Source organism: Triturus cristatus, chromosome 6 (assembly GCF_964204655.1).
Source record: "Triturus cristatus chromosome 6, aTriCri1.1, whole genome shotgun sequence".
In the NCBI taxonomy this organism is placed as follows: domain Eukaryota; kingdom Metazoa; phylum Chordata; class Amphibia; order Caudata; family Salamandridae; genus Triturus; species Triturus cristatus.
The window spans coordinates 973362948-973386351 of NC_140589.1; the positions used below are offsets into that span (position 1 = coordinate 973362948).

The 23404-nt window shown below is 50.9% G+C and overlaps 1 protein-coding gene across 1 annotated transcript in view; it reads right to left on the reverse strand.

Moving 5' to 3' along the window:
• Nucleotides 1-23404, reverse strand: part of LOC146820871 (uncharacterized) — a 589956-nt gene that overhangs the window by 549608 nt on the left and 16944 nt on the right. Inside the window, exon 2 of the mRNA XM_085611692.1 lies at nt 9996-10177. Coding sequence (XP_085467818.1) covers nt 9996-10084 — 89 coding nt within the window. The 5' untranslated portion in view covers nt 10085-10177. The remainder of the gene's footprint in view (nt 1-9995; nt 10178-23404) is intronic.

The window sequence follows — 23404 nt, forward strand, 5'->3', positions numbered from 1 at the left end:
CTAGTGCCTTTTAACTAAACTAATCATTTTGATGTCTTATGTACCACTACCTTGGTGGCATGTTCCACCCATTTATGATTTTTAAAGAAATCAAATAAAAGTATTTTTTACGCTATTTATACTCAAATGAATTCTAATTTACAAGTTGTATTTTAAGTCACAATTCTGAAAATGCCACTTTTAAAAAGTTGGTATTTCCTTGTGCCAATTAACTGTTCCTTCCGCCAGTGTCCTGGGTCATATCACTTTGAATAAATCTGCTATTGGGGTTTGTGTATTCCTCCCAGACAGATGGACGATCCTGCCAGGAAGACTGGGGGTGGATGTGTACCCTGCCCCACTTACTTTTCAAACGGCTTTGCCTCCAGCACACACAAAAGGCACCTGACACCAGCTTTTGGGCACTCCAGACAGTTTGGATCCTTGACAAGGGAAGGGTTGAATTTCCCAGAACCAGAGGTGTGGGTAGGATAGGGTGCCCACCTTCTCACACAAAGGCTGGCCCATGTATAAATATGGGAGGCCAGAACCTTTCTTCAGATAATTTCTGTGCCTGTTGAAGACTCAGAAGGACTGTCCTGCATTCCTGCAGCTGGAAGGACTGCCCTGCTGCCTGTGGAAGGAAGCCTGGACCATCAACCCAGGTCCACCAGAGTGACTCCTAGGACTAGCTGGCAAGTCTCTTGTGTGTGCTACAGGGACACAAAAAGCTCCAGAGGCCTTGAACCCTGCTGCTGGCCTCTCCTAGAGTGAGTCCTAACCCCCAAGTCTTACTCCCCAGGTCCTGACCCTGTCGAAAATGGTGTTGGCGATTCTGCTCCTGCCTACCCATAAAAGCTGGACATTTTCAAGAAAAACTGCTTGGAGAACTGACAGAACACCAGTACCTACCTGCCAGCCAAACTGCCAAATGTACATTGCCTGACTTTGCGGTGAGTCTTGTCACATTTTTCTTTGCAGCATCAAATCCTTTTCAGCTGGACCTACGGCAGCAGTATCTCACCTTGTGGAGCCCTCTTAGGCTACAGCTTACAGCCTCATCCAGCTGGGTGAATAAGAGCCTGGGAAAAATTTCTAAGTCTGAAGGTAGAAATCTTCACCGGGCTCGACAATGACCAGCACCCCAAAAACGATGACACCCTCCTCTGCCTGGAAATCGAGCTTCTCCAACTCAGAGCTTTTTCCCACCTTTGTCGACAGCTTCACTGACACCTCATCCAGCGGCTCTCCGTATATGATGACACTTCCATGGATACAGGTTGCTTCCTTGCACCGCTGAAACTCTACCCTAAAATATTTTCAGAAATTTCTTCCAAATCCGAGTGTAAGCCAAGACCACGCTCAATTCACCCCTTGTTTCCAATCCATGCTCTATCAAGCTCGGCCTTAATTTTTGTGTTTGATTCGGTCTTACATGAACAGAGAATCGTAGTTAGCACTTTGTTGTTTTAGGTGCTATTTTTCACTAAGAACTTAAAATAAAATTCCTAATTATGGTTCTATTGATTGGATATAATTTGTTTTGCCATCATTTTGTTTATTAAAATGTACTCTATTTTTTTCAATTGGTGTGGGATTTTTCGTGGGTTGTGTTTCACTTTATTACTGTTAGTGTACTGCATAGATCCTTTACACATTGCCTCTAAATTAAGCCTGAATGTTTATGAGTCAAAATAGCACAGGGAAAGCACAGGTTAATTTAGTGAGTTTTTGTGGCACACCTTGGCAAGGATTCCATGTATTATTTGAGTGTGGCTTTCACTCCTCTGAAATTGTGTGGGCTTTCCTTCCTCTTCTTCTGTTTGTCCCTGCCGTGGAGCAAGAACTCATTACTTGTGTCCTGCCACTGCTTACTTTTCAGGCACCCCTTTTTTCTTTTTAAACACTCTATGAGAGTGCATGTGTTTTGCAGCTGTCTTCCTTGTGTAATTCTCTTTACCGCTCTGCCATGCTCCATGTTGCTCTCGCCCATGTGCTTCAGTCCCCCTCCACATTGTGCTCTTTCCTATCTGCGTGCTTCTTTTCTCCCGTGCTCAATTTTCCTCTCTTGCCCGTTTTATGTACTTCTACGGTCCCCTCCTTGTTGCTTGTGACCACATCCTGCGTGATGCTTTCCCCCACCAGTGCTTTCTGTTTTGCTGCTTCTTTCCCAGCTCTCTTTGCTGACTGCATTCGCCCTTTTTTTTACGTCTTTGTCCTACCTTTATTTTATTTACCAATTCAACTTGGATCAGTAAATAAAAGGAAACAAGCATCCATACATTTTTTCGGCATGTATGATGTATACATCTTCAAAATGACACAGTGGCTGCGTCATAGCACCTTTAATTTTGGTTTCCTCTTTAGCATCGCTAAAACTGTTTAAAAAATCAATAGCTCCAAAAGGTGAGCCATATTAGCTTTGACAATGCTTGTTAAACCAGACGTTTGATGCAACCATCTGTGTGACTATTAGTACCACTGCATTGCCTAACTGTGTTTGAACTGGCACTGCATGGGACAACATGGAGCTGGCAAACAGTGATGTGGGGGTTGAAAAGGGCTGGTGTCCTACCTGACCTAATATCTTACCACAAGCAAGTCTTGGACAACCTGACAATCAGAGTGTTTTCATATGGGGACAATTTGAAGCAACCGCCTCCTTTTTCCTGGGGCTCCTGAAATTAGCAAAACACACAAGATGATGGACGGAATGTTGCACATTGGCAAAACATTCACCCCCAGTCAGGGAGAGTTGACAGCTGGTGAAAATAGTGGATAGCGGAAGTTCTGTCCCATAATTGGTCCACTCCATCATTATCCTCCAGGCATGGGCGTAGGAAGTGTGGGGGACGCGGGGGATATATCCCCCCCCCAGATTTTAGAGTGGGGGGGACACGGGGGACAAGGGTGGGGGGGACGAGGGGACAAAGGAATTTCCCCTCTCCCTTCTGTTATCGCAGGGCCATTAGCACGCGAAAGCGCTCCCTAATGGCCCTGCACTTGACCTGCCTGGAGTCAGAGGCCACCCGCCCTCTGCCTTTTGTTATGCTGCAGGAAGGCTCAGCCGTTCTGGGAAGGGCAGAGAACGGAGAAAAAATAAACGCTCTCTCTTTTCCTTCATGGCAAGGACCGTGTCCACTACTCCTGATCTGCCTCTGGCGGCTGCCCTCCTCTCTTTATTCCTCCATCTCTTTCTGTCTCTGTCTCGCTCCTGCTTACGTGCTGATTTCAAGAGGCAGCTCTTAAGGTACTCTCTCTTGCCTCTCCTTTTCTTTATTTGTTCCCCTGCGAAATTGATCCAAAAAAGGCTGAACACTTTGGCTGTAAATGTCCTCATTTTCTGACCGTTTTCTATTGAAAAGAAAAACCTCGGAATGGAGAGAAAAAATAGTTAAATACCTAAATAAAGCAATACAGAGTGGACAGCAGACAGGCCAGACTGTTATTTACACCCACACACATTAGCGCCACTTTACAGAGTTTGCCAGTGAAAGCGCTACTTTCTTTTTATCTTCTTTCTTTGAACAACATTGTTTTCCCAGGGTGGGTAAGTGCACCATTCCTAAAGGGACTGCAATACCTGGTTGATGGGTAGAGTGGAAACGTTTAATATGATCGTTTTCAACTTTTTAATTATTTTAGCTTATAAAATGCGGCTCTGTGTTTGGGGATGTGGTCTTTTTTAAACCAAACTGCATACATTTTGAAAGGATGTAACCAATGGACATTGAAAGGGGTCCCTTCCCGGTCCTGTAGCCATGTCTTGAACTTTTCAGGCAAAATCACTTACTGATTTCTGAATATTGAGTTTAAAACCGTTAAGGTAACCATGTTTTTTTCTGATTACAGTTCACATGCTTTGCTTATTCTTGTATTCCCTATGAGTGTTTGCTTTTTCCAGGGTGTTATTCATTTTTTTCAGTCAGCATTTTCCTGTTGTCTAATGCATAATTTGAATTTAGTCGCAGCACAATTGAGTTGTGCTGAAGGCAGTGCGAGTTTCTCTCAGTGGGGCAGTATGGTGTACAGTGTGGGAGAGAATGTGGCACTCTGGCCAGAGCTGCTGAATTTGGAACTGGAGAACCATGTTCAGACCTTCATGACCAGTTCACCATACCACACTCCTGACAGAGCTTATTCCGATGCTACACCTTAGAAGGCCCGATAGACCTTAGAAGCCCAGGTGTCTTAGCACCCGCAGGTGGACCTGTCCACCACAATCCATACTGCAGTTCACTTCCAGTCTTACGGGCAGGCATATGAAGAAGCACATCCTAGATCGACAGTGAATCTGTCACTGAGGTCCCAAGACCCTTGAGGCCAGTCCACCTCACCCATCGGTACCTCCATTGGGCTTTTTCCAGCACTAGCAGTGCAACTTGCCAGGGGTTGGCAATGTAGGATTTGCATGCACACCAAACTTAGGGGGTGATTATAATGGCAGTGGGACCGCCACGTCACCCCGTCGGTGGCGGTCCCACCGCCATTGGTGACTGCATCACAGCCCGCTATATTACAATGGCGGGTGGTTACCTGGCGGTCGGAAAGACCAACCACCACGCACCCGACAGGCTTCTTGAGCCCGCCGGTGTGGTGGAGGGGCTCATGGTTCCTACAATGCTTGTGGTGCCTACCATGCACCGCAGCAGGGATTACGATGTCCCTTACCCGCCAGCTTATCAATGGCGGTTCACCTGCCATGGAAATGCTGGCGAAAGGGACATTGGGGGCCCGTAGCAGGCCCCTTTACCCCTGGCCCCCAGACATGGGTCCTGGGGGGCATCTATGATGCCCCACAACATATCACTGCACCATGTGGCAGGCACCGATATATTTAACATGTTCCTTTTTTTTTACTTTGCGGCGGATAATGCAGCCAGCAGCACCTGCTGCAATGTAAAAGATAGGCACTGCGAACACCGTAGTGGCAGTCGCATTGTAATGCCTATCGTGGGGCCTCCACCTTGAAGGCCAGCGGTCCCATTCCCCGATTCGATGGCGGTGGTACTGAAGTCCGCCTGCCATCGTAGTCAGCCCCTAAGTTTGCATTTTATGAATATGGTTCAGCGGGAAATAAATTGATGTTTGCAATTTAATTGACTTTGGTTGGCCTCTTATCTATGAGATTTCCCTGTTGAATGTGCCTTTACATTATAAATTTTCGGTTGTATGAATTGATTGCATATTACACTCTCCTACAGGTATTAATTTGAGTGTCATTAGGAGTGTCTGGGACCAATTGTTTTCTTAGGAATTGTTTTCTTTACTAACCTTTGCAAAGGGCCCTAAACTTCACAGCAACACAAGTCACATTTCTTTTGGTAATTTGGGATCCGTTTGAGCTACAAAATTGTTTTGGAGGAAATCGTTAGATTATGCAGCAGATGATGTATTATGTGGCAAATATGATATAGCCATAGTTAAGTGGAAAACATTTTTCCACTTAATTTTGCCTCAACATTGTAGTTGATCAATTTGTAGGTTCCCCAAACCCAAAAGTCGAGTTTAGGCACAATTTGCATTTTAAAAGCAGCCCTATAACACAGGCCTACTTTTAAACTGACCTCAGGCTTCATCAGTGCACACATGCAAGCGCAGAAAGGGCTGCTGGCCTCTAAACTGCAATGCCCTATTATATTCTAGGGACTTAAAAGTAGTTCTAATCCCCCTGCCCTATTATGTACTAGGGCCTTATAGGAGAGGTCATGCCAATCATAGGGGTACCCTAACCCACAGTGCACCATAGTGTATGTAGGTGTTTTCACTGTATTTTTAAGTGCCTCTTTCAGAATAGAACTGGCTGTTTAGGCAGAGGCTAGGGTAAGTCAGTCAGGTACCACCAGTACCAGTCAGCAAAAAGTTGGGGAGTGCCTAGGGCGGCTTTGCAACACTAGAGAAACACAAACTCGGAATGTAAAACATAACACCATGGTTGGGGGGTTCTCTTCAATAATCAGAATTGATTTCTATCCTAATGAACCCATTTTCCAACATTAGGATAGAAGACTGGGGAAAAATCATAACGTTCCAATCTATACATTGAAGTTTTTATGCAGCTCTTTGATGACGGTTAATAGCTCACTGTTCAATGTTAGGATTTTAACTTATAAACTTCAAATACCAAAAGAATATCTCAGACAAAAGCAGTAACTCACTGACCTTTTGAATTAAAACTTTCACTAGACAAGCCTTCGATCTCTCTCAAAAAAAGAACATTAATCACCAAAGTTAGCTTCACATTTTTATTGTTGCCTGAAAATTGCTGGAGACCAGGAATGCAGCAGCAGGTACTGTTCAAACCATAATGCACTTGCAAACACGACGCCCCCACCCTAAGTCAGCGGCCTTTGTTTGCTTTGTGCATTAAGATGCAAGATTCATATATATGTTTTTTTAAACATTTGGTCTCATTACTATATGAATGTAAATAACAATAAAGCATACATGCAAACTGTGACTACATGGCTGCTTTTCTCAATATTTCACTTCGAAAGTATGCAATTGTATTTGTTTAACGGGCGGTGATTTGTATAGGGTCACTGGAAAGTGCACAAGGTTGTCCCTGTCCCCCCCAGAATTTTATTGTCTCCTACGCCCCTGCCTCCAGGCCTGACCAATAGCACATTCACCACTCTTTGAGCATATTATCAAGAACGGCGATAACATTATCGCCGCTTTAGCGGCAGGAAACTGCCGCTAAAGCGGCGATAAGGGGTTTGATAATATCCCCAAGAGAATTCCAATAGAAGCCCAGGTTTGTGGTCCATCGCACCAGAACCTGGGCTTCTATTGGAATTATCTAGGGCATATTATCAAGCCCTTTATCGCCAATTTAGCGGCAGTTTCCTGCCGCTAAAGCGACGGTAATGTTATCGCCGTTCTTGATAATATGCCCCTTTCTGTCAGAAATGGAAACAGAAAAAGTGGGGAAAGGTTGAAGGAAGGAAACCTGCTCCTCAGAATGTCCTGGAGAAAAGTGTAAAGTCTTTGTCAAGAAATGCATTTGAGGCCAAACAGGACAACCAGAGTATATTCTCTGTATGCCCCTGCTGTTTTTTTCTGTTGCCCTTTTAAAGGACTCAATATTTCTCCCCCTGCATGGGTCTTGGTATACTCTGCATTATCTGAAATTTTTTAATTTTCACAGCAAAAGCAAATAAACTTGAAATTGTTAAGAATCAAATTCACAAATTACTGGGTGATCTGAAGAGAACAAATATCCAGTAAACTGGTTCCGGAGCCTTAATTATGCTGTAGAGTACACTTTCTGTAATTATTTGAGCCTCAGTGGTGTCCGGGAAATAAAGTCCACACCATGGAGGTGTCATTGGCGGCCTGTTGTTGATGAAAAGGGCGTGGTGCAATCAATGACCTGTAATACCATATTTGCGTGGGTTAATCCGTGAAACCTCTTTGCATGTTCAAAATTCAGAAGAAATTAATATAGTTAATATAAGGGTCGGAACAGACATTAGACCACAATATTTTCTGACATGGGCTGTATCGCGGATCACGGCCCACAAATGTATTGTTTGCTGGAGTTCAAGTCAATGACTTGATAGATCCTTATCAATGTAAGAGAGGACATGCATTTCTTTTGCACATCACCATGTGCCCTCCACTGCATATGACCCAGTATTATCCTGAGGCATCCACAGCTGAGGCACAGCAACCAGTGTTCCTTTTCTGGCACATCACCTTCTGGTCAAGTGAGACACATCTACTATATGCTTCATTAATGCACATCACCGTATGGCCCCTTAGCAGCACATCACCTCGTCGCTCTGGGGGCACATCACTCTGTGCTCCTCTGCTGCAAATTACGCTCTACTTCTCTGCACCACATCATACCTGGACCACCCGGAAGTACATCACTCTGACTGACTGCCTGCACAACATCCTCGGCTCGCCTTTTCCATTTCAACCTGAGCCTTCAGTTTAATATTTTTTAAGATTAGGCAGGCAGTGGTCTGTGGAACCACTGCCTGCTCTTAAAGTTTTTTTCACTATCATTCACAAAGGGTAAGGTGTCCCCTAGGGACCCCTTCCTGCTTGCGAGTGGCTTACTACCTACTTGAAGTATGCGGTAAACTGCAAATGTTTTGTGACTCCACTGCGGTCGCAAAACATTCACCCATCCCCTTGAAACTCGCTATTAGGAAAGGATGCCATTGACACGCCCCTTCCTAATACCGACTCAAAAACCCTATTTTGCGAGTCGGTAATAAGTTGCTGACTCACAAAATATGGTTAGTACATGTCAAAAGGATCTTTAGTGGTCGCAAACAGCCTGATTCTCTGTTCGCAATGGCTAAAACATGTTGTACATGTGGCCCATAGTATATACAACTGTTGGTGTCTGGGCTTGGGTGCCCGTCCATCTGTTGGATCTTTGTGTTTGGATAATACTGCCTTTCTTGGTCTATGTTTTAGGGTTTGTATGTCTGACTGTCTGTGTACACAGTGCCATTATTACAATTGATATTTCAATGGGTGTACTGGCTGAAGTGCATGTATGTGTGTTTTGTACTTTAGCATCTATACATGCATTAAAGATTAGTCAATCCTATTAGCTATCAACGCACATATTGGATCAAATCACAACATATGGCTTTGACCATTGTGATCCATGACTAGTCCTCTACTAAACATAGCCCTTTGTAAATAAGATCCTTCTGGAATGTGCGTCGACTAGAAACACACATGATTGTGTTACCCTAAATATCAGTCAATATATCAGTAACTTGCTGTCCAAACACAGTTCTATTCTTTATCTTTAATTGCCCTTACTCACTAGAGTAAATGGCACTTTATCTTGTTCTTTATTACAGAGTCCATCTGAAAAGTACTGGAGTGAATTACTATGCACAAATGGCAGGACATCTAGACTACAATCAGAATTGCCAATTAGACTACAAACAGCATGACAACTAGACCACAAACAGCAAGACTACTGGTATCCTACAGAAGACAAGTCAATAATATTGATTCTGTGAAGCACACATTCATTTTAGCACATGAAAATAATATTACGTGTGGAATCTGCACAATGTTAGAAAAATAGGTGTGAGAATAATATCAGAAATTGCAATTTTATGAATGAAAACAGTATGACTAATGATAACCCTTATATCTGACTACATCACTGATACTGGGTTCCCGAAGAATGGTGTGCTACCAGTCCAAAAGCTCTTCAGCACCTCGTCAAGGGTAGTAAGCTCTATATTAATACCCATACCGCACTCATAACCACCTCTATTAAGATCATCATGCTTGGGTACACTCCTGCTATCTCCACTGGTTAGCTATAGCTGCAATTGGCCTTCAGGGGTTATCGTCCTAGGTTTTATCACCTTTTTTACTGGGATAACCATATCAGCCTGCCTGGGTAGGTAAAACCGGTCTTGGATTTCAAGGATAATCATTCCTCCCATCTTCACTCAGAATTACCACTTCACCACCATCTTCTACTAAACTAGGTGGGTGGCTACTCATAGTGCCTGAGACCTACCTTCCAGCTGGTGAAAAGGAGGACCGTAATCGCTGTATATCTTTGGAGATCCATTCTGCATCCCCCCATTTCTACCTAATCATACATAAAATTACAGTATTTGAGTCCTCCAAGTGGATCTCAGACCTTCCTCCCTCCAACAGCTGGCTTGCCCTGCGGCACCACCATAATTCAATGGACATCCTTCCGCCTCAGAGTAGAAAGGAACGGTTGGAATGTTATAACTTCTAAGGATCTGTTGAGCTAATCAGTGCCCCCTGTAGAGCTAATCAGTGCCAACGCCCAACACAATTGTAACTTCTGTATCTATTACATCCATCATTCTTCACTCAGCTAAGACAAGGCAAGAGCACTTCTCTGGGCAATCATGCACTCTTCATATCCTGTGCGCTGCATATGTTCTCCTTGTAGGTAAGCTCTTCAGATCCCACAAAGGGGAAGTAAGCTGTACGCAAATAGTACTATACATCACAATACATCACAATATATGAAGAAAGGATATAGAAAGTTGGCTTCAAGCTCCAGGAAGTAGATTTGCTGCTGAAGATTTTTGATATACTCAGCTTCTATGGTTGGCATTGTGCTAGCCATACTTCACTCAGGAGCAAGAAATCCAGACGAAGATTTGAAAACCCAAAGGCAAGGCAGTCTCACACCACTACCGCCAGTGATGCATACGGAGGGCTAAGAAAAGACAAATTAAGGTTTCAGTGTAGTTATTTCGAACATTTAAAAAATCAAATATAGAAGTTTGTTTTATTTTTAACTGTATTTTCCATGTTGGAGCTCACAGAGAGGAAGCACAACAACTCCCATCATTCATTTCATGTGAACTCACTCTTAGTGAGGGGAGGGCCTTAACTCTTCAAAGATACAGTTGAGAGGGGAAAGCCACCAAGCTCACATAGCGACATCAAGTATGTAAAAGAAGAAATACTATTTTCTGCAGTGATGGTGCTATCGTTTCGCAATGCCAGGCAATAATCTCTAGCAATTATGAGCAATATTCCGTGGCATTAATGGGAAATTTTGCAAGACTGAATGGTCAACTGTGGTTATTAATGAACATGTTACTTACCTTCAGTAACGCTCTTTCTTGTGGATACTTTCTATAACCGAGGATTCCTCACCCTGTGAATACACCCGGAGTCCAAACTGAATCCAGAGATATTTCTCAGCAATTCCCTAGCGTTTCAGTAGGTGACATCATGTGGCTCTTTATCGGGTCCATCCTGCCCTAGAAGTGATGTTGGGGTCACAATATTTCTGCCACCTCCCTTAGTCAACGCCAGTTTCTTTCTGAGATCTGTCCACACCATCGGAGGGAGTGCCCGAAGTAATCAGATTGTGCCAGTATGCAGGTTTCTATTTTGGAATCTTTTTAATAGTGACCAAAAAAGTCCACTCTACACAATGGGGAGGAGGATGAGTTGGGGAAGATTCTGTGGTTAGCTAGAGTGCCCAACAGAAAGAGCGCTACCAAATGTAAGAAACATTGTTCCTCTGATGGATTCTTCCACCGCAGATTCCTCACCTTGTGAATAGATACCAGATCAGTCCACGTTGCAGCCTGGCAGATGTTCAGTACAGGCACTCCAAATGCCAATGGGGTGGGAACAGCTTTGGTGCTGGTGGAAAGGGCCTGTAGGCCTTTTAGAGATGCTTCTTAGCCATTCTGGAGCAGATCTTCATATAAAGGTCAATCCATCCGTGTTGGACCCGGCCTCGTAGAATGGCCCTACGTGCCCCCGCACCACCGAAACCTGGTACCTGCAGCCCAAGCACACGGCCCAGCCGACCCTCCCCACCAGGACACACGCACCGACCCGGACATCCCCGTCCATGGCCTCTCTCCTTTCGGCCACCCCGGGCCCGCGTGCCCACTTCATGCACCAAGATGGCCGCCCGGCCCCAGCGCGACCCGGGCCTAGAGGCGCCACTCCGGCTGGATGACATCACGCTTCCAGGGGATGAGAGAGGGAGGAGCAGTTTCTATCGCACCTCTGAACTCCCCTGGGACGATGGGTTTCGATCGGCCCTCCGGCCTCCCTGAGGGCTGGCTCCGTGCCTGCTGGGTGTCTGGGACTCCTCCCGACCCGGCCCTGAAAGGATCAAAAGACAATAGCAGGAAATCCCGACAAGCGACCCCCAGGTGACAAGACCCCTGCCTGCACAGACTCCGGACATCAAAGAGGGGTCGACCTATAACAAGGGGTGCTCTGGGTCTGTCCGGCAGATTCGACGCTGGAACAACGAGAGCCTGCCGACGTGGTCGCGGCTCCTGGAACTTGGACCCTCCTGAGCCCTGCTGAGTGACTCGCAGCTCCCTGAAGATCGTAAGACCTCCGAACTTGTACCTGAGCCTGCTGAGTGACTCGCGGCTCCCTAAAGATCGTAAGACCTCCGAACTTGTACCTGAGCCTGCTGAGTGACTCGCGGATCCTTGAAGATCGTAAGACCTCCGACCTTGTGCCAGAGCCTGCTGAGTGACTCGCGGCTCCTTGAAACTCGTAAGACCTCCGAACCTGCACCTGAGCCCGCTGAGTGACTCGCGGCTCCCACAGACTCTCACGGTCCCGCCGGACCCCGACTACAACAACGTATCCCCCAGCTCGAGGATTGTGAGCTGTGCGCCGGATACGTCCCTGCCTTGAACCTTTACCAGAGACTGTCCCGCTACCCCCTACCCCTTCCGAGACTCATTGAGCCCGTGCTCACCTTGTACATATTTGCAGTGATAACCTACTTGATAAAGATTGATTTCTAAGAATACCCGGTGTGGTCACTCTGTGTCCTGTGGTGCCAGAAGTACGATCCTAGATACAAGATTCCTCCCCCTGGGGAATCTCCCGCCAGTGCCCGGCTACGATACTTCGAGGGTGGGTCTCAGGGTAGTCAGGACCCCTTCCAGGCTCCTCTGAGGTCGCCGTCTAACATTGGTGGCAAGCGACGGGATTCGGGCCCATCACCTAGAGATCGTACCGTGAACAACGGAAGCGCTACCGACAAAGATGGCAGAAGGAAGCACCGTGAGCCCCGCAGAAACCAACGCCAACAGGGTGTTCCAGGTGGAGCATCTAGAAGAATATACACACAAAGAGCTAAAGCAATTTTGCAAAGAACTTAAAATCGCTACCACTGGTCTCAACACTAAAGAAGATTTGCAGAAAGCACTGAAAACTTGGGTGGAGACCGGGGCCTCCCGGCCGGAAGGCACGGGGGAGCGCCCCGACGAAGCCGAACCCCCCCAGAGTGAAAGCAGCAGCAATCAGGTGCGAGGCATCGTACCAGACGGGGGCCTATCCCCGGAAGAGCTCGCGGACAGAGAGAGAAGTCGCAATCATGAACTCGAGTTAGCCAAACTCAAAATCGAGGGCGAATTAAAGTTAGCGGAAAAAAAGCTAGCAGTAGAGCAAATGCGTGTACAAGGCGAACTAGAAGAAAAGAAGCTCCAACGGGAGCACGAAGGAAGGAAGCTCCAACTGGAGCACGAACGCAGCTTGAAGGAACTCGAGCTCAAGGCCAGAAACGAGGAAGGGAGGCCCCCGGGAAACCGAGAGACGGCCTCCCCCGCGGAACAGAAGGTCCACATCCCCAAGGATGTGGTCAAAGAATATTATAAAAACGATGACATTCAGCAATGGTTCCGGGCCTACGAGGTCGCCATGACCTCCCATCGGATCCCGCAGAAGGACTGGGGGGCGGGGTTGTGGGGGCGGTTCCTGAGCGAAGGAAGGGACACCCTGCTCGACCTACCCCTCTCCCTGCAGACCTCCTACAGCCACATGAAAGAGGCTCTACTCACAAGATACGGCCTCACCCCAGAAATGTACCGTCAGCGATTCCGGGACTGCAGGAAGATCCCGGGCACCACCTGGGTGGAGTATGTAAACTTTTTCAGTCGGGCCTTCGATGGGTGGATCAAGGGCAGCAAAGTCACCACCCTTGCCGAACTCACTGACCTCATGTTGTGGGAACACCTGGCTGCGAACTGCTTCATAGAACTACGTCAGCATCTGCTTGACAGCAAGCTCACAGATCCCCGGAAGCTGGCTGTGGAGGCCGACCGCTGGACCAACACCCGGGTCTCCCGGGGCATGGTAGGAGAGTACCCCCGAGCCAGTCAGGGACCACCCCGCCAGAGAGGGGGAGGGAACCAGGGAGGGCCGAGAGAGTCCCAGCCTAGCCCCCCGAAGACACAACCTCCACCTTTCCCGGCGCCCCCCCCACCAGTGACAGGGCCCCCTGGGAGACGGGGACACGGGGTGACCGTCACATGTTTCCGTTGCCAGAAACCCGGGCACTACGCCAATGACCCAGAGTGCCCCATGGCCACCCAAGTCTCCCCTACCACCCCTGCGAGACAGATAGCCAACGTAGCCCTGGGGGAGGAGGTTGAGGAAGCCGAGGAGTGGGAACCCGCAGCGATGGCCCTAGTATCCCTGGGAGATAGGGAGATGATCCCTGGTAGCCTCCTACCCTCCAACACACAGAAATACGGGCAGCTCGTCAAGATCAATGGCCACCAAGTAGAGGCCCTGCGGGACACCGGGGCCAGTATCACCGGTGTCCTCAGGCACCTAGTCCCCGAGGAGCAAATCCTCCCCAACGTCTTTTGCCCCGTGATATCCGCAGACAATAGGGAAAGTATGTGTCAGGTAGCCCTGGTGCCGTTTGAGTGGGGAGGGGTGATAGGGAAACTCAAGGTGGCCGTAAGAACCTCCCAGCCGGTCGACTGCCTCTTAGGGAACGACCTGGAGAGTTCTCCCTGGAAGCACGTCGAGCGCAAGGCCCACCTAGGAATGATGGGACTCCCCGAGTGGGTGTGCGCCACCACCCGATCTATGTCAGCCCGACTCACTCCCCGGAGAGAAGTCGAAAGCACCCCGATCGAAGAGACCAGAACAGTCCCCGCCGAGGGTCCTCCCGTCCCCCCATCAGAAGGGTCCGTCGCCCGCGACGAACCCGCACCATCCGACCCCGCCCCGGTCCCCGAGTTGGGAGATCTACCCGAGTTGGCCCAGTGGTGCCACGAGGGCGGGCCCACCCGGGAAGAATTTTGCCGGGAGCAAGCCACTTGTCCTTCCCTGGTCGGGCTGCGGCGCCAGGCCGAGGGCCAAGCCGCAGGTGACCAGACCGGGACGCACCGAATCTATTGGGAAAATAACATCTTGTACAGTGAGCAGAAGTCGGTGGAGCTGGGATCCGGACGGGTATTGGTGGTACCCCTCCGCTTCCGAGACTTCCTCCTGGGCTTAGCCCACGACGTCCCCCTCGCCGGCCACCTGGGTCAGGACAAGACCTACAGCCGTCTCGTGACCCATTTTTACTGGCCTAGAATGAGAGCAGCGGTAGAAGTCCACTGCAAGTCCTGCCCCACGTGCCAGGCTAGTGGGAAGAGTGGAGGGAAGCGCAAGGCTCCCCTCCAACCCTTCCCGGTCGTCAGTACCCCTTTTGAACGAGTCGGAATCGACGTCGTGGGACCACTGGACCCCCCCCACCTCCCAAGGTCACCGTTTCATCTTGGTCCTAGTGGACCACGCCACCCGCTATCCGGAGGCTATTCCCCTACGCACCATTACGGCCCCCGTGGTGGGCCGGGCCCTGATGGGGATCTTTTCCAGGGTGGGTTTTCCCCGCGAGGTCGTGAGCGATCGCGGCACTAATTTTATCTCAAAATATATGACGTCCCTGTGGCAACAATGTGGGGTGTCCTATAAGTTCACCACCCCGTACCATCCCCAAGGGAACGGCCTAGTAGAAAGGTTTAATAGGACTTTGAAAGGGATGATCGCGGGCCTAGAAGAGCCCCTCCGGCGTAAGTGGGACGTCCTGCTCCCCTGCCTCTTGTTCGCTTACCGGGAGGTCCCCCAGAAGTCCTTAGGGTTCAGCCCGTTTGAATTACTCTATGGACACCCCGTCCGAGGTCCCCTCAGTTTGGTTAAGGAAGGGTGGGAGGCAGCACCCCAGACCACCCCCCGAGATGTGTTCCAATACGTCCTGGCCCTCCGGAACCAGACCAGGAAGTTCCGAGAACTGGCCGAGGCCAACCTGGAGGCAAGTCAAGAAGAGATGAAGCGCTGGTACGACCAGAATGCCACTCTGGTCGAGTTCCAGCCGGGCCAGCAGGTGTGGGTCATGGCCCCCGTGAAGCCTGGCGCCCTCCAGGACCGATGGACTGGGCCCTACAAAGTGGTTGAGAGGAAGAGTCAAGTCACATACTTGGTGGACGTCCAGTCGCCTCGGGATCCCCTCCGGGTCCTGCACATGAACCGCCTCAAGCCTCACTTCGTGCGGACAGAACTGAGCCTCCTGCTGGCCACCGATGACGGGGCCGAAGATGAGTCGGATCCCCTCCCGGACCTCCTGTGTGTCAAGGAGCAGGATGGCTCCGTGGAAGGAGTGAACCTCTCCCCAGCCCTCACTGCACAGCAACAAGCGGACTGCCGCCAGCTCCTAAGACAATTTTCCGACCTCTTCTCCCTGACCCCCCGGGTCACCAACTGGTGTGTTCACGACGTGGACACCGGGGACAGCCCGCCGGTGAGACACCGAGCCTACCGGGTTCCTGACCGGGTCCGGTCCTGCATTCAAGCGGAAGTCTCGAACATGTTGACCCTGGGGGTGATCGAGCCCTCTGACAGTCCCTGGGCCAGCCCCGTGGTCCTGGTCCCGAAGGCAGCGGCCCCTGGTGTCGCCCCCGAGCTCCGATTCTGCGTGGACTACCGGGGGCTCAATGACGTTACCCGAGCCGATGCCCACCCCATTCCACGAGCCGACGAACTCATTGACCGACTAGGGGCAGCCCGGTTCCTCAGCACCTTCGACCTCACCTGCGGATACTGGCAGATTGCGCTCACCGAAGGGGCCAAGGAGCGGTCCGCTTTCTCCACCCCCGATGGGCACTACCGCTTCCGCGTAATGCCCTTCGGGATGAAAAATGCCCCGGCCACTTTCCAGCGACTGGTGAATAGGGTCCTGGCCGGGCTGGAGCAGTTCAGCGCGGCATATCTGGACGACATCGCTGTTTTCAGTTCAGAATGGAGTGAGCACCTCCAGCACCTCCGGAGGGTGCTAACCGTCCTGCGCCAGGCAGGCCTCACAGTAAAAGCCAGCAAGTGCCAGATCGGGCAAGGATCCGTAATCTACCTGGGGCACCAGGTCGGGAGCGGCCAGGTCGCCCCTCTACAGCCAAAGATCGACGCCATCCTGGCCTGGGAACCACCCAAACGGAGGTCCGAGCCTTTCTGGGACTCACTGGCTACTACCGAAGATTCATTCGGGGGTATGGCAGCCTTGTCGGCCCCCTCACAGAACTCACGTCTAAAAGACAGCCAAAGAAAGTGCAGTGGACGGCTGCCTGCCAGGAAGCTTTCGATGCCCTAAAAAAGGCCATGTGTACTGCCCCCGTCCTCCAGGCTCCCGACTACGCCAAGGAGTTCATAGTCCAGACCGATGCCTCCGAGCATGGCATTGGGGCCGTCCTGTCCCAAGTGAATGACCAAGGCCTAGACCAGCCCGTCGCCTTCCTCAGTCGGCGACTGTTGCCCCGAGAACAGAGATGGAGCACCATAGAGCGCAAAGCCTTTGCCGTGGTCTGGGCACTCAAAAAGCTACGACCCTACCTGTTCGGCACCCATTTCAGAGTCCAAACTGACCATCGGCCCTTGCGATGTCTCATGCAGATGCGAGGAGAAAACCCCAAGCTACTGCGGTGGTCAATCTCCCTCCAGGGGATGGATTTCACCGTAGAACACCGCCCTGGTACGGACCACGCCAACGCTGACGGCCTCTCCCGGTTCTTCCGCCTCAGCGAAGAGAACCCCCCAAGATGATGGGCAGTTCTCTCCGGCTTTCAGCTGGGGGGGACGCGTGTTGGACCCGGCCTCGTAGAATGGCCCTACGTGCCCCCGCACCACCGAAACCTGGTACCTGCAGCCCAAGCACACGGCCCAGCCAACCCTCCCCACCAGGACACACGCACCGACCCGGACATCCCCGTCCATGGCCTCTCTCCTTTCGGCCACCCCGGGCCCGCGTGCCCACTTCATGCACCAAGATGGCCGCCCGGCCCCAGCGCGACCCGGGCCTAGAGGCGCCACTCCGGCTGGAGGACATCACGCTTCCAGGGGATGAGAGAGGGAGGAGCAGTTTCTATCGCACCTCTGAACTCCCCTGGGACGATGGGTTTCGATCGGCCCTCCGGCCTCCCTGAGGGCTGGCTCCGTGCCTGCTGGGTGTCTGGGACTCCTCCCGACCCGGCCCTGAAAGGATCAAAAGACAATAGCAGGAAATCCCGACAAGCGACCCCCAGGTGACAAGACCCCTGCCTGCACAGACTCCGGACATCAAAGAGGGGTCGACCTATAAAAAGGGGTGCTCTGGGTCTGTCCGGCAGATTCGACGCTGGAACAACGAGAGCCTGCCGACGTGGTCGCGGCTCCTGGAACTTGGACCCTCCTGAGCCCTGCTGAGTGACTCGCGGCTCCCTGAAGATCGTAAGACCTCCGAACTTGTACCTGAGCCTGCTGAGTGACTCGCGGCTCCCTAAAGATCGTAAGACCTCCAAACTTGTACCTGAGCCTGCTGAGTGACTCGCGGCTCCTTGAAGATCGTAAGACCTCCGACCTTGTGCCAGAGCCTGCTGAGTGACTCGCGGCTCCTTGAAACTCGTAAGACCTCCGAACCTGCACCTGAGCCCGCTGAGAGACTCGCGGCTCCCACAGACTCTCACGGTCCCGCCGGACCCCGACTACAACAACGTATCCCCCAGCTCGAGGATTGTGAGCTGTGCGCCGGATACGTCCCTGCCTTGAACCTTTACCAGAGACTGTCCCGCTACCCCCTACCCCTTCCGAGACTCATTGAGCCCGTGCTCACCTTGTACATATTTGCAGTGATAACCTACTTGATAAAGATTGATTTCTAAGAATACCCGGTGTGGTCACTCTGTGTCGTGTGGTGCCAGAAGTACGATCCTAGATACGAGATTCCTCCCCCTGGGGAATCTCCCGCCAGTGCCCGGCTACGATACTTCGAGGGTGGGTCTCAGGGTAGTCAGGACCCCTTCCAGGCTCCTCTGAGGTCGCCGTCTAACAATCTGGATTTTGTATTTGGCCCAGCTCTTTCCTTCTGGGTCCAAGAGAACTCTTCAAAGAGCTGATTGCCCACTCAGTAGTCTTTTCTGCAATCAATGTAAAAGCTCAGAGCTCTTCGGATCTAAATGATGTAATCTCTCTTCCTATTTAAATAGATGAGGTGGAGAAAAAAATGCTGTCAGGGTGATAAGACTTCCCAATGTGGAAACGTGTTATAAACTTCAGAAGGAAAGCTGCCTTAGTCCTTAACATTAGCTTATCCGCAAAGAAACGGTGTACGGTTGCTAGACTGAAAGCACTTACAACTCATTCACGTGCTGAGCTGATGTGACTGCATTGATGAACACTGTCTTCAATGTGAGCACCCTCAGAGGGCAATTATGCATTGGCCCAAATGGGGTGCACATCAGGAATGTGAGAATCAGATTGAGGTCCCACAGGGGCTTCACAAAGTGTTTGGGCAGGAATATATGCATCAGTCCTTTTGAAAAAAATGCATCACAGCTTTTGATTTAAACAGAGATGGCTGATCAGAAAGGCATTAAAAAACAGATAATGCTGAGAAATAGCCTTTAACTGTTGCCACAGAAAGGCCCTGCTGGGCTAGTAACAATGGGAGACACCAAACAGCAGTGTCCCGCATAAATGGTTTTAGTGAAGGGACGCCTAGCTGCCAGAATGAGATTTACTCCTTTTTCCAGGGGTGGCGGGGGGGGGGGGGTTGAAGAACATCAATTGTTGCTGTTCATTCTTCTTGCATGAAAGTGTACGTTGTGCAGGCACAGATAACAAACTTTGCCCTGCTGTTGTGACAGGACATCCCCCAAAAGAGTCACCAGAATCCTAGGACAGATGGTCATGGCCAGAAGTCCTTGGCACAACATTCCTCTGGCCTAATCTGGTATGACCTGGGCCTGGTCATTCCTGATCTTCTTCAGTTCTTTTGGCAAGAGAGATACAGGTGGGAAGGCCTACCAAAGTACAGAGCTCCAATCCAGACGAAAGACTTTTCAGAGCAAAAACTTCCTTTGGAAACCCAATAAACAAATGCTTGGACACTGCGCATTCGGTGCAGTGACAAAAAGATCGAACCAGGGTTCACCCCATCACTGGAAGATGCCCTGTTCCACCTCTGAGTGTGGCCACCATTTGTAATCCCCTGGCAGTGCTGGGTGAGCAGGTCTGCCCTAGCATTTAAAGAAACTGCCAAGAGTTGCATGACCAAGGAAATGCCTTGACGAATCATCCAGTTTCAGAGGGACAGAGTCTGCTGACACAAAACCCACAACCCCACTCTGCCCTGCTTGTTGCAGTACCACTTGGCGGTGGTGTTATCTGTAAGAACTTGTACCTGTTCTCCCTTGATGGATAGGAGGAAGGCATTCAGTGCCAAGCAAATCACCTACAAGTTCAACAAGTTGATGTGGAGGAGGGATACCTACTTAGACAAGAGTCTTCTGATCTCCACCTCTCCTAGATGCCGTTCCCAACCCAGCAGCCATGCATACGCGATGATCATCAGCTCTGGGTGGGGTAGGGCTAAGGGTATGCCACTGGTCCAATTGCCATCCAGCAACCACCACTTCAATCTCCTCCAACAACCGGATGGAATCTGAGAGGCTCCGCTGTTGCTGAGCCCACTGAGACTTCTGATCCCACTAGAGAACCTGCATGTTCCACCTGGCATGGTCCACTAGCTAGATATAGGAGGCCAAGAAGCCTTAGAGCCATTCTCATTAAAATCCAGGTCAAAGGTTGGAACACTGGGATCATAGCCGGAATATCCTAGGCTTGTTGAGGCAGAGGAAAAGCTCAATACACTACAGTGTACAGGGTAGCTCCAGTGAAAAGGAGTCTCTGTAAATGAGTTAGTGTGACTTTGGCACATTGATAGAAAAGCCCAGAGGTGTCAACAGGTCATTTGTAGTCTGTAGAAGGTTGACAACTGTTTGAGGCGATCTCATCTTCATCAACCAGTGGTTGAGGTATGGGAATACTGGCATTCCCATCCTTCAATGATGGGCAATGACAACTACCATCGCTTTCGTCAACACCAAAGGGGCACTGGTAAGGCTGAAATTGAGCCCTGCAAACTGAAAATGCTCCTGGCCTGCCTGAAACCGAAAGTAACGTCTGTGAGACTGCAGTACGGGAATATGGAAATAGGCGTTGCTGCCACCATCAAGTCACCTGGATTCAGGACAGACCAACCTTGCCCCAGGGTGAGCATCTTAAACTTGTCCTTCTTTAGAAGAGGTTTAGAGGGCAAATGTCTAAAATAGGATAAAGTCCTTTGTCCTTCCTCTGCACCAAAAAGTAACAGGACTAGCGGCATTCTGTTGTCGGCATTCCCTTTGTTAGACCTGTCAGCCCTAGGGTGGTCTTTCCCTGTGTGTTTGCCCTTGCCTCATTTTTTCCATCCTCTTTTTCGTTGGCCTTAGGTCTCCGAGCGCCTTCCCATTGCTAATCAATGCTAAGGTGCAGGTGCTCTCTTCTCCCAACATGGCTGCCACAGGCCCCTGCTACTGCAGAGTGGTCTTTTTAGTAGCACCCTAGTCGCCAGGAGCTGGCTGGGACCCTACAACATTGTTGCCACACCAGCCGCTTTTTTCTCCCATAGTTAGAGTAGGGAAGCTCCTGGAACTTTCTAGAACAAGGGTGGGTTTGTTTGTGCCGCCTTAGAGAGTGGTCACCTGACCTGGGCATACATAAGGGAAAGTGGGAAACTTTTTAGTCAGTTGGGGCGACACTGACCAGGGGGAACCTACGCAGGAGACTTAGGCGGTAGGGCCTAGTCAGGGACCTATACCACTGGGAGTGACAGGGCTTAGGTGCTGGCTTCCAAGCTGTGTGAGGAACACTGGACTAGCCCACTGATCTGGCCCGGCGGGAGGGGAACCCAGGGACGACCTGCAGTGACTGACTAACCTGCTTTCAGCTACCAACTCAACCCCCCCACCCCTCAAGAAACCTTCTACCAAGGGCGCAGGAACCAACAAGCGCCGAGAAGACCCTATAATTTTCCACACGACTGCTGGGGGATCGACCAGGTATCAGCACTGTATCACCCCTGCGCTGATTGACTCCATCTGGGGCCCCGTGTACTGATTTGCCACCGTTGTGTGTGGCCTGCCCTGCCTGGCCTGCCCTGCTCCCCTGTGGCGCTGTAGCCAAACTCACCACTTCAACCCAGCTCCGCTGTCATCTCCAGGGCCCCCGGGGAACTACGGGGCCCCACCATCGCGACCGGGGCGCCCCCCCCGGCGTGGGCCCAGTGGTTGTTTGTCCCCTGCTACAGCCCTCAGTGAAGAGAGGGCCGCCGGAATCGAAAGTAGGCCGCGCCAGGCCCTGAGGTTGCTGCCTGCATCCCGTGACGGGGGCGTCCTCCTGGACTCCGCCCCCGCGGCGCTCCTGTCCGATCGGGAGGCCGCGCCCCCGCAGGCCACGCTGCTGTTGGCGGCTGCGGGCGCGCCTCTGCTGAGATCACCACAAGCGGTCCCCGGGCCCCAGGAGACCGATCCCTATGATAGCGCGGGCCCCCGGCCGTCCCAAGACCCGCCAGAGGCCCCACGACGTTCGGTTCCCCGCAGAACCTGCTACGAGGCCCCCTGCCAGCCCGGACATCACCGGGAAGCGCACCCGGCTGGTGGGAGGGGCTCCTACGAGAGCAATCCCCCGCCCTGCTGAAAACCGCCGCAAGGGCCCCGAGGAGGCCGGATGAACAGGTAACCCCCGGGGAGGAGGGCGGAAGGCCAGAGGGAGGCCCGGAGCTCGCCCCTCCCAGGGGAAGACCATCGTTGGGCCCTGTTGGCCCCCACTTGCCCCAGGAAGGGGAGTAAACCGGTCCAAGGCCCTGATAACTACTGCCTTATGAAGGGCTGAGCAGTTACCTGACGTGCAGGTTATTTTTGGGCCCAAGGATATTACCAATGCTACCCAGATTGAAGGAAATGTTCACCCCTGCCTGCCAGATGGTTTTATTTCTGCCTAATGAAAAGTTGACTAGTTGCCTGAAATGCCATGTTTAGCGCTCTAATGAAATGCCATGTTTAGCGCTCTACTGCCATGTTTAGCGCTCTAATGAAATGCCATGTTTAGCGCTCTAATGAAATGCCATGTTTAGCGCTCTACTGAAATGCCATGTTTATTTCTAATGAACTGCTTTGATGAATACCGGGATTGTTGATTACCCTGATTCTGATTTAGATAAAAGCTATTTGATTTTTACTCAACCTCACTTGTGTGGTGTCAGTCATTGCGTGCGTTTCCTGTCCCAGTGGATGTGTGTGCTGTATGGTCACTTTACACCTAAGCTTCGGGTGCCTACCTGCTCGCGCCAAGCTACCCCGTGGGGAACTGGTGACCCCAGTTCCTACATTGTTGGCCCGCGGTGGGATAAGGACCTGTGGCTATACAGCACCCTCCAGTGAGACAGTGGGCGCCGCAATTGGACGCCTATTGTGTATGCTAGCTGTATCAATTGACCCCCCCACTGTCTAAATTGAGTGTGCGGAGTCCTGTTTTAACCCGATACTGTTGCCTACGTCCTAGTGTCTTTCCCTTTGATATCTGGGTCCTCACCTGTCAAAATGGAGTTCCAGCTAGCCAACCTTGAAGAGTATACAGTGAGGCAGCTGAGAGAATTCTGTCAGGAGATGGGGGTGCCTGGTGGGCGGAGAGCCAAAGGAGAGGAGCTCTGTGCAGCCTTGAGGGCATGGGTAGAGGCCCACCCAGAGGGGAGAGGGGATGGCGCACCGCAGGAGGCGGGTGCACAGGAAGAGCTAGACCTACTGCATATTGATGTTACTGAAAA